Here is an 11,424-nt window from a genome sequence, read left to right as displayed (position 1 = left end):
TTCTTGGTTATAATGATGGTCCCTTGGACAAAACCAGTTGAAAGACCCTGCTATAAATATTTGTCATATACATTTGTCTATAAATTTGGTATAAGAACACCTTGGTACAACATTGTGTCCTAATGCACCCCTGAGGGATGCCCAACCCCAGTATTTGAGAAGGGCTGAACACATGACAAAAAAAATTACTGTACATCCAACTAGCCCACTGATTCCCGAAAACGGTCCTTTACTTAGCAGGTTTTTTTTTTTTCTACAACTGGCTGATTAAAGTGTATTCAATGATTTGTAGTGTATTATTTTATCTTGTATAATAATTGGTTGTACCAGTTAAAGTAAGGGAAATAGAAATAGATGTTTTGGTCCTTGCACATCCAAGTACTGAATAATGAAATTCTTTTAAAATGTTTACCTATTGTGTCAAATACAGCCGGACTGGTGTCCGTGATAAGGTGAAGCAGCAATGAAGATTTATTGAATCATCACAAACAAAAAACAAAGCCACCACAAAGTGATGTCACTTTACCATAGAAACTGCAAGAAATCGGCCCCACTGTGCTTCTTGTAACAAAAAGTGGAAATATCATAATTAAAGCCACCACAGGAAGTGATTAAGTTCAACTTTTGTTCTGCGACTTCAGACTAAAACCACACTCTTTACAATACCCCCAATCTGTAATAAAAGACTACTATTAAACTAAAGCATTGATGGACCCCCCCCCACACACACACACACACTTGCAAAAAAAAAAGACCGGCATATGCCGGCTAAAAAAAGATTCTGTTCTGGCTGCTGGCAGCAGAAGAGTTCAGAAAATATAAACTGAAAGTGAGGCATCACCATCGCCTGCCTTCTCTTGAAAAAGTCAAACAAGCGCCGTGATGTTGTGCAGATGAGACAAGCTGCAAGGCGATAATGTCCCAATGGCTTTGCCCACAACCCACCAACAACAAAAACAACCACCGACCAGCCACCTGGTTTCCACAGCAACGCCTCGTCACAAACATCAGATGTGTCGGGGGCACCACGCTCCTTCCAGGGCGGCCATGTTGATTCCCCTCAGACCATCGTAGTCGTCCTCATCTTCTTTGCCTGACGTGTAATCGCTCGACTCCTGACGAAGAGAGGAAGGGGAACGCTCTCACAAATGTTCCACTGGCTGTCTCGGTGTCACGCCCTGTCAACTCACTGTCTGCAACGTGGGCTCTCTGAATGGCGGGCACACCATCTGGAAGCGAGGGATTGCCACGTTGAAGACTTCCTTGTTGTCTGCGGCAAGAAAGAAAAATGTGAGCAGCATTTCAGGAGTGCATGTTAGAAGTCTAACCTCTTAGAATTGCGTTACCAAGTCGGTGGAAGGTATAGTGTCCTTCCATGTACTCCGACGGCGTGGAGAAGGTTGTGCAGCTGGCATACTCGTGAACCTTTCCCGGCGTCATGACTGGAAACTCCCCTGCTCACATACACACGTACTTAATCGCTCACCTAGCCCAACCAGAGTCAACCGCACGGCGGTGTGAGCAGCGTACCGACCACGCCGGGCCCTTGCACCTCCTCCACGTTGCCGTCGGACGTGGTGATTTTCCAGTAGCGGCTGTCCAGTTGGCAGGCTACCTCAGGCGGCGCGCCACTCGCCATCTCTATTCTGAGCGGCACATTTGGCTGGTCAGCGCATGGCAACAGTGGCGAGTGGGAGCGAACAAATACTACCTGATGCGGTAAGTGAAGAAAAAGTGCGGCGGGTGGACGGAGGAGAGCTCAGGCAAAAAGGAGGTCGAAACAGATACGGTGATATCCCCGGTGGTTGTCACGCAGCTTTTATCGTGCACGTACCTGCAGGAAGTGACATCACAATTGGTTGATGAATTGCAGTCAACCTTCACTACATTGTGGAGTTTTAAAACTATGTATATCTTTTTCTACAGAAAGCTTAATTGAAAGTTTAAGATTATTTCACATACCACTAGAGGCACTCCGTAGCCATGAAATGAGAATCCCGGCTTTAAACAATTGACTGACGGAATTGTCTCTCTTTTGTAAAAGTGCATAGTGTAAGATGTGCACGCCAGTAGGATCATACTCGAAAGTAGAGGAGCCGAAATCATTTATTTATTGGTCGTTTTTTGTAATGTCAGCGTCTAAATAGGAAAGTAGTACCATAACATCCTTGACCACGGGAAATGTGTTGCAGTGATGCATCTCATTGGTAAAGTATTTAGAATCTAGGATATTTACAGCTTATAAATAATTAATATTGGCAGTTATTATTATGCTCTTTGCAGCAGAGCTCAGACCCCAAGTTCTACAAATAACATCAGACCATGTACCTGAAGATCTGGTCTCGGATGATCGGGTACTCCCCCATCACCACGTTGTTGACATAGGTGGTGAACCACTCCAGAAAGGAGGAACCTGAACACAATCGACACTTTTTTCACAAAACAGCACACTAGGTGAACATGCCAGGAAGTGTGGCAGCCAACCCACCTGTCATGAACATGTCTACGACTGAGGGATCCTGGGCTGTCTGATCCTAGAAGAGAGAAAGGTGATGGTCACACAAGCGACAGCGAGATAACACTCCCAGGGGCTTTCTGCAGGCATGAAATACAAACAGGGCAGGGGTAGAAGCTCTCAAACATGCGTCGCCCTTCGACGTGCTCCAGGGCCATGTATTGGCTGAGGCCCGTGTGGAAGCAGAAGGTGAGCGGAAGGCAGCATCTCATCCCCTTCTTCTGCTGGAACCCCCCCGCCGCCGTCTCCACGTCCAGCAGCACTTCTGAACGGTAGTGATTGGATAGTGACATGCTCCCCATCAGCCTAAGAGGACACAAAGGCATGAGGAGGCACACGCAGACGCACACACACACCAAACACAAATAGGAAAACACGCAGTCACAAACATACTGACCCCGGGATGACCAGCATCTGGCCATTGTGGATGCGGTATGAGCAACGATAGTCATCCGGAAGGTGGTAGCCGATCTGAGCCTCTACGCTAGTCAGCTCTGCCTCCGTGGCACCTTCTGGACACCCAAACAAATAGAAACCATCAGTAAACAAGACAGGCGATCACTGCGAGTGGATTTACAGTAAGCCGTTGTTGATGACAGTAGAGAATGATTGGATGGTTATCTACGTATGTTAAGTGTGCCATTGGCAGTCATTTGGGGTAAATAAATGTGGAAGTTGAAACACATCAACAGAGTGATGAGAATAAAATGTAAAGTATACAGCGGGTAGTTAAGTTAGTATAACATGCCATGTGTGAATGCTTTCAGTATTCACACAATTAAATGTAGTCTAAATGCTACATTAGATGTGCGAACTGAAAAAGTATCATGCCGCGGTGACATTACCTTTAAGTGACGCGATCATGCGTGGACATCTCTGCCGCAGGAAACTAGTCAGCTGTTCCCAGGCTCTCTTCAACACAGAGTAGTACTGGATGTAGCGGCCCAGGTCAGCGTAGTACTCCTTGAAGAGGTTGAACCAGGACTGGCCGCTCTGTAGCCGCTCATCTCTGAACAATGAGGCAAACTTAAACAACAGCCTGTACGCACAAATCAGTTAATGCTGCACAAACACTTTCAACGCTTTTGTGCCAAAAGAGAGAGGAAAAAAAAAAGAAAAAAAGAAACGACTTCTTTCAAATATCATATTGTCAATGATGATATTTTTTGGAGGGGATAAAAAAGTCACTAGTCACAGTAAATAAGATTTTTGCAACGATAGATAGATAGATAGATAGATAGATAGATAGATAGATAGATAGATAGATAGATAGATAGATAGATAGATAGATAGATAGATAGATAGATAGATAGATAGATAGATAGATAGATAGATAGATAGATAGATAGATAGAGATTTCCTTTTAAAGGTACTATTGTACTATTTCTACAATGACTTACTCTGCGATCAGCCAGTATTTGGAGCACAACGTACGCCACAGCGGATTGTGTTTGGACAACTCATTCAGCCTCCTATCGGTGGAACTGACGCTGTAGACCAAGCATAAATACAAACTCATATATTAAAAATAAAATAAAATAAAATTGCATTCACTTTAACAATCAGTGCTGAGAAGTAGCAAAATACAGACGTCATAATTGTACTTCAGTACATTTTTGCTTCGCTTCAGAATATGGCTGCAGCCATCTAATATTTTCAGGATTATTTCATTTATTATTACTTGATGAAACACGAAATGATCTTACATTATGATACAATACAATCACGCTATACAATTAAGTGCACATGAGGTACGGTATTTTTTTGTTGACTGATGCATCAGTTGTGGGCCAAAAGGTCAGATTGTATTTAAAACTTTTTTACTCATGTAAGCAGTTGAGATGTTTACACACTGCCTCTAAAGAATGAGTCCTTGTGCAAAACCTCTTGATGGTAGTTAGCTGTAACCAGGTGTCAAAAGTAATGACATTCAGAAGTTTGTCATCACTTCCGTGTTTTCTAGAGCTTATGATTAGACATAACCATTCTGTTAAACCACTGCTGTCGCTATTGGTTCTGTTAGTTGGCTGACAAAATGCTATCTGTTGTTATTAGCCGTCTTAGCGCCGTTCGGCCTCTTCACTTTCTGCTTGTTTTGGGGGAACAAACGTCATCAGTACGTGCAGTGGCGGTGTAAAACGTTAGGTATCACATACTCACTTGACCAAGTCTCTAAAGTCAAGGAAGGACAATATGTGCAGGAGCGGGTCCGAAGGGAGCAACTCGATCCGAAACTCGGGCTCCATTGTTGACAATCTTTTTCTTCTTCTCCGCCACCGCCAGAGTCAACCGTTGGCAAACAGTTTTAATGTACGAGGTCGCCCCCGTCTGGACAATAGAAACACTACATAAACAAACAAGACGATAGACGTGTCTGGCGTTCATGATTGCAGCCGGGGTAGTAATAGTACTGTATTTAAAAAGGTAGTACCGGTTGAGTTCAACCGCTAAAATATCAAAACCGGCACTAAAAAGAAGGAAAGGACAGTCGCTACAAGTAAATGCAAATAATGATAAAGTATAATCAATTATACATATTTTTTAATATAATTGGGAATAAAACCTCTCTCTACTGTTCCTCTTCTATTAAACGACATCATGGCATCATTTTGTATGTGAGAATCTCATGCCACATGTTTTTTTTTTTCTTAACCTGCAGCTCTTGACGCACATACTACATGTTGTCATAGCTGTGATAACGTGGTGAACTGAGTAGCAAAACAGCAAAACTAGGAAAATAATAATAAAAGGAATTACATCTTGTGTATTTCATATTGCATGATGTTTTTCAAACCAAGCGTTAGCTTAATTTTTGTGCTATCAAGACAACAAGCTCCCATTTGCTAATTTTGCGAACTAAGTAATACACAAAAAAAGCTACGTTGGTTAGTAACAAGTGAAAAGTTACACCTGAATTTCCTGCAGATCAACTGCTGGCAACATAACCATTCACATCTATTGACAAAGTAAAGTCTTCAGTTAACCCAAGAAGCATATAAATGGAAGATGAGAACAAAGATCTCTTGGGCGTGAAGCTAACTACTTTACTATTCCTGATTCATGAACTTGGGTCTTGTAGCCTCAGGCCAAATGTTCATGCTGTGAGTTTTGAACGCTCACATAACCATGTGAATGAAGTGTAGGCCTGCCTTTTGCTCTCAGAATGCTCTCCTCTCTCCGTCAATATTTGCTCTTACGTGTGTCGATCGGACATGCAAGATAAAGTTGATAAGGTTCAAAAGAATCTACAGAGACAGTCGTCAACTTAATATCTTATTTTCACCGAGCTTTTCACATTATTTAGATCACTCGGTAGCTTGGAGAGAAATGGAAGACAAGAACGCAAGAAAAGCCTCCGAAGCTGATCCTTTTACTCCTAGCTCACTTCAAGAACTTAGGGACAAAAGTTCAAAATGGTCACTGTGATGTCAGAATGGGGGCGGCAGGTCGAAGATCATTATGCAGGCCATATCTCAGTTTACCACATACATTTCTTTGGCCATTGAAAACAAACACTCGGAATTCTCGGATTCAAGTGAGAACGGGTCATAGCTTTTTATCTTCAGAGAGGAATGTTTGGATGGTACTCACGTCTCCGTACGTGTGACCTCTCTATGTGAGGAGTGCGCATGTGTGAACGCTACATCCATGTTAGGTTTGATTGGATGGCCGAAAGTAATTGAGTGTGTACGGAAATATTGAATATATTAAGCAGTCAATCAATAAAACCCATCTTGCCAGTGTTGGCATTCTAACTACAAACGAAACCAAGTCAAGAGCCAAGATGGATGCCACACCTAATGGATGAACTAGTTTAGCGCTAGCTAGGACATGACTAGTATGACACAACTGGGATGAATTTCAAACTGGATCAAACTGGGTTCTGGTATTGGCCAGGCTACAGTGCAATATCCTGGAGCTTCAAGTTATTTTAAACATACAAGGAAACCCTACATTCAAATGAATTCAAATGAGATAAGGAAATATGTCGTCCGGTATGATGACGAAAAAGGGTTAAGTGCACTCTATTTGCCATTTTTCATCATTCGCCGACATGAACATGAATGGCAAACAAGACATTTTGGGTGTGAGTCTAAGCTCTTCCACCAAGTATTGGGAGCTGGATGAGTTTGAGTAAAAAAGTGTGCCTCATCAACCTGAATCATACTTTGACCTTGCTGTCAATATTCCCGCCCACCAGATGACGCGGGTCTACAAAGAGACTTAACGGGAATCTACTGGATTTGGTTTGGAGGTCCTGCTTGGCGGTGAAGATCATGGCGGGACCAGCGGCTCTTCTACTTTTGTCTCTGCTGCATGGCTGTCTGACGGAACATGGTATTTGATCCTTAAACTTTGGTACCAGTAGTTAAGTGACAGCGACAAGATGTTTTTAGAACATCTGGTTAAACAGAAAATGATTTCACAAACTTAGAGTCAAGATCAAGCGGTCAAAACAGCATGAATACTTCTCAGAAGAAGAACCCCAGTTTGTGGCCTAAAAGTCATATTTACTATTTGTGTAGTTTTTCTCAACAGCCAGCGGGCCTCAGAGGTTCTGATCCGAACACGACGAGCAAACCAGCTGTTTGAGGAAGTGAAACCAGGTAAGAGACCCGCTCCACAAGACAAAAAAACTAAAACGCAGTCCATGTGTGTCAGTGTTTGCCTGTTGTACACAGGGAACCTGGAGAGAGAATGCATCGAGGAAATCTGTGACCACGAAGAGGCCAGAGAAGTGTTTGAGGAGCCAGACAAAACAGTACGAGCGCACTCATTTTCACTTGCTGACTGTGACAGCTACTCCGAGTTAAACTATGATTTGGGATTCCTTTTCAGGAAGTCTTCTGGCAGAAATATCTGGGTGAGTACACTGTAGCCTTTAGTATCCTGTACTTTTGGGTTGTCCTACTTTCACAAAAACAACCTGCAAGAAGCTAGCGCAGCTGCACGACAGGAACAAGTTTTCTGGATACGTTCGATTCAAGTTCTTTGACTCGTCGAGAAGTTTAATCAAACATGAACAAAGTCCAGTGTAGCTGAACTCGCACAAACACACAATTGTGCAAATGTGTCCCTCTACAGACTGCAAGGGAACAACACTGCTACGAACACAGACCAACATCGACTTGGTCAAACATTGTATCAAAGGTAAAAGCAGAAATAAGGAAGTGTGGTGGAAGTGATCCAAACATCTTTACGCCAGCGTACCTTTCTGTGTCCAGGTCAGTGTATTTCCGGCAAAGGCCTCAACTATGAAGGAGACGTCCACATCACAAAATCTGGTAGACTCTGTCAAAGATGGAGTAGCGGATTCCCACATCCCATAATAAGGTAGCCGCTCCATTGAGCGAGGCACTCAAACACAAATAGGTGAGTTCAAAGTGCTTGGCGGTATGCTTTAAAGAAAGTTTGCCTTTGCAGGGAATTCAACGCTTCAGAACCAGACAGCATCTTGAAAGAGAACTTCTGTCGGAACCCAGACGGACAAGATGAAGGACCCTGGTGTTTCACTCAGGACCCAATGGTGCCGAAAGAGACCTGCACGGTTCCAATATGTGGCAAGTCTCGTTGACCAACTACGTAGGGATGACTTTGTACTGCAATCTGAGGAATTTCCACTGTGCCGTGGTTCAGAAAATGAGGCAGCTTGGATTTTCAGGGTTTTTGGGTCATTGTGTGTCTGGTAGTACAGAAAGTTGTATTTGCGTACGTCAAATTGCCTCAGGAGGGAACTTTCTCTTATTTAACCGCTTCAATGGCTCATTTTTCCCTCTGGCCTTTTCGGCGCGGCGTCAATTTAATACCATGAGGTTTGGATAGCCATGCTAGAGAGTTATGGTACAAAGCAGTCTTAAGACATATAAGGGGGCAGGTTACAGTACAAAGCGGTCTTAAGATATATTGGGGGCTGATGCTGTATCATGGATTGTTTTTCCTTCAAGGGCAAACCTTTGTCCCCCCCACTGAGGCCCCTGCACCAAAAACGGCGAGTGACTGTATACTGGATAATGGCGTGGACTACACCGGTGACCTGGCCGTGACCATGGGAGGCCACACCTGCCTGCAATGGTCCCTTCCAGAAGTCAAGAAGCTGAGCCAGGGCAAGGACTTTTTACCCGAAGTCAGTCTCGAGGGCAACAAGTGTCGTAATCCTGACAACGACCCAGAAGGCCCATGGTGCTATATTCAGCAAAAGGAGAATGTGACAGTGGATTACTGCAATTTCCATCTGTGTGGTAAATATGATGCCAGTGGCGCCGCTTCAACCAGTGCAGCAGACAGCAATGGGGGCTGTGTGTCTTACCTGCAGAAGAAGACCTGATTGACTATGAGTCGCCGCCACAGTCTACTGGTCGCGAGCGCTCTATCGGCGCACCCGCCAGGAAAGCATTTTTTAACCCTCGTTCATTTGGGCAAGGGGAGACCGGTAAGACCTTCTTATTTTCTGGCCACAGAATGAGCAAGCAGAATGAAAGTAGTTCATACCTGGAGGGGGAAATGGATGCTTCTGAGCTTGATGTGTTGCAGTGTGCGGAGAGAGGCCCCTGTTTGAAAAGCAGCACAAGGAAGATGCCAATGAAAAGCAGCTGCTGGAATCATACCAACAGCAACGCATTGTTGGGGGTACCGATGCCGAGGTGTCCTCAGCGCCATGGTAACCAGACTCGAACTACTGTCGAAACTTCAGTTAATTGCAAAACCTTTATTCACGCTTTTAGTTGATGATGAACCTATTAAAATCTTTGCAGTCGATAGATGTGGTGGGGGACTCTATGATTGGGTTTTCCTTGAGCCCTTAAATGACTAAATACGCCCCTGGTCAAGAGTGATATGGAGGTAAAACGTATTCATGTCCTTCAGGCAAGTGATGCTGTACAAGCGAAGCCCTCAGGAGTTGTTGTGTGGCGCAAGTCTTATCAGCGACCAGTGGATCCTCACAGCCGCTCATTGCATCCTATATCCTCCCTGGAACAAGAACTTCACCACCAACGACATCTTGGTGCGCTTGGGCAAACACAACAGGGCCAAGTAAGACAAAATCTTTTCTTGCCACCACATGCAACCATTTGCGGGCAACACGTCGGCGATGCTGTGTGCTATTTCGTTCATATCAAGGTTTGAACGTAACATTGAGAAGATTGTGGCGATTGATCAAATCATCGTCCACCCGAAGTACGACTGGAGGGTGAATCTGAACCGAGACATCGCACTACTGCACATGAGGAGGCCGATCGTCTTCACTGACCAGATCCACCCCGTCTGCTTGCCCAACAAGAAGGTGGCCAAAATGTGAGCACACAGACACCTCAAGTCTGACACCTGACTTTGCGTGGTAGAAGACAAGATTTCACTGATACAAGAGCATTAAAGACTTTTTTTTTTAACGGCAATTATCAGATGATGGAAATTACGTCGACTTATAAAATATTGGCTCCAAACATGGTATTTCTGTAAAGAACATGCTGCGTTCACCGTAGCCAAATACCACCTGATGGTGTTCTGCAACTCATCTTCATCATGAGTAGACGACCACTAGTTTTGTGCGATTCAAAGTTTGAATCACAGGAAAGATAACTACAGGTGTGATAGCGAATCCAAAATGCCACGTCATGTGCACCAGTGGGTTAAAAAGCAAAGCGTGGAGTGTCTGTGTCACTAAAATGCAAGAGGGTCAAGAGCTGCTCAAATATCCTCATTCTCTCCCTTATTTCTCATCCGTTTCCACTCTTCCGTTTCTTCCGTGGCAATTGCTCAATCTTGTTTGTGGTTCAATGAAATCGTAACATGGAGCCTTAAAATAGTTTCCTGTTGAGTAGTTTTGCAATTACCCAGTTCAGTACGAATACAATTGGATTGCTACGACGGACTGACATTTTTCGATTGCCGACAGGCTGATGAATGCAGGATTCAAAGGTCGAGTGACCGGCTGGGGAAACCTGAGGGAAGCCTGGAGCTCGTCTGGGAGAGCCTTGCCGACGGTTCTTCAGCAAATCCATCTGCCCATTGCCGATCAGAGCATCTGCAAAAGCTCCACGAGCGTCAGGATCACTGACAACATGTTCTGCGCTGGTACTATCTCTTTGTTCCTCTCCAGTTTTCTTCTTTAAAATAAATAAATCTTCTGGGGCAAAGACAAATGATATTGACCCCTTTTAGGATACAAACCTGAAGACTCAGAGCGAGGTGACGCCTGCGAGGGAGACAGCGGTGGACCCTTTGTGATGAAGGTGAACGCGAGGAACATCATGTTGCATCAATTCTTTCTACCATTGTGAGAGATTACCTTGAACGTCTGCTTGTTGTTGCAGCATCCAGAAGAAAACCGTTGGTACCAGATCGGAATTGTGTCGTGGGGTGAAGGATGCGATCGTGATGGAAAGTATGGCTTCTTCACGCATGTTTTCAGGATGAGCAGGTGGATGAGGAAAGTCATTGAAAACTCTAATGACGAAGACTAGAGTGTGAAGCAAATCATGCAAATAAAGTTTGTCCTGTTCAGAAATGATTTTAATTGATAGGACACAACATGCAGCGGCAAAATCCATCTACATTTGCAATGAATGCACATTTCAGTTCATATTTCTGTAAGAAATGTACCGTGTAAAAGTAGTTTCTGCCCTGCAGATGGCAACACTAGGCACCATTCATCACATTACATACATGTCTCAGCTAAATGTCTTTAGGATGTCGTTTGTGCTCCAAATTATGCATGATTTGTTAAATAAACAGTTGCTTATCTGTGGAGGTATTTTGCTTATGTTCTCACTTTAGATCCTTGATATCAATTCTCAGACGGTTTTGAAATTGTGTCCCCCCAGATGAGATAAAATACTTGAAGGCGATGAAGTCCCCCTGAATAACCTAAATGCAGAATAATCCGGCCACTCATAAACAATCTCGCAAAG

General features: G+C 44.0%; 2 protein-coding genes across 3 annotated transcripts; one reads left to right on the top strand and one right to left on the bottom strand.

Moving 5' to 3' along the window:
- Positions 1–448: 448 nt before the first annotated feature.
- fbxo3 (F-box protein 3) lies at positions 449–4,829 on the bottom strand. Of its 2 annotated transcripts, none has more exons than XM_061302378.1 (12): positions 4,676–4,829; positions 3,916–4,005; positions 3,361–3,524; positions 2,913–3,027; positions 2,617–2,821; positions 2,489–2,534; positions 2,329–2,413; positions 1,712–1,834; positions 1,531–1,646; positions 1,329–1,454; positions 1,191–1,270; positions 449–1,115 (listed from the first exon to the last, which is right to left on the bottom strand). In XM_061302378.1, exons 1-12 carry the CDS (start codon positions 4,759–4,761, stop codon positions 1,008–1,010), a joined length of 1,344 nt encoding a protein of 447 aa, XP_061158362.1. In that variant the 5' UTR covers positions 4,762–4,829; the 3' UTR covers positions 449–1,007. The 2 variants fall into 2 exon arrangements, with proteins under 2 accessions (XP_061158362.1, XP_061158373.1); XM_061302389.1 differs by having other exon boundaries at positions 1,347–1,454.
- Positions 4,830–6,700: 1,871 nt separating this feature from the next.
- Positions 6,701–11,263, top strand: f2 (coagulation factor II (thrombin)). The gene is made up of 15 exons (XM_061301994.1): positions 6,701–6,853; positions 7,042–7,122; positions 7,198–7,277; positions 7,355–7,379; positions 7,601–7,666; positions 7,741–7,849; positions 7,940–8,076; positions 8,461–8,754; positions 8,829–8,945; positions 9,047–9,173; positions 9,380–9,547; positions 9,635–9,808; positions 10,410–10,588; positions 10,676–10,746; positions 10,828–11,263. The coding sequence occupies exons 1-15, from the start codon at positions 6,793–6,795 to the stop codon at positions 10,975–10,977; spliced, it is 1,839 nt and encodes a 612-aa protein (XP_061157978.1). The 5' UTR covers positions 6,701–6,792; the 3' UTR covers positions 10,978–11,263.
- Positions 11,264–11,424: the final 161 nt, after the last annotated feature.

The sequence above is a fragment of the Syngnathus typhle genome, linkage group LG2 (genome assembly GCF_033458585.1).
Source record: "Syngnathus typhle isolate RoL2023-S1 ecotype Sweden linkage group LG2, RoL_Styp_1.0, whole genome shotgun sequence".
NCBI classification, from domain to species: Eukaryota; Metazoa; Chordata; class Actinopteri; order Syngnathiformes; family Syngnathidae; genus Syngnathus; species Syngnathus typhle.
Note: the sequence above shows the minus strand (reverse complement) of the source record. Positions and strands in the feature narration are given on the sequence as shown.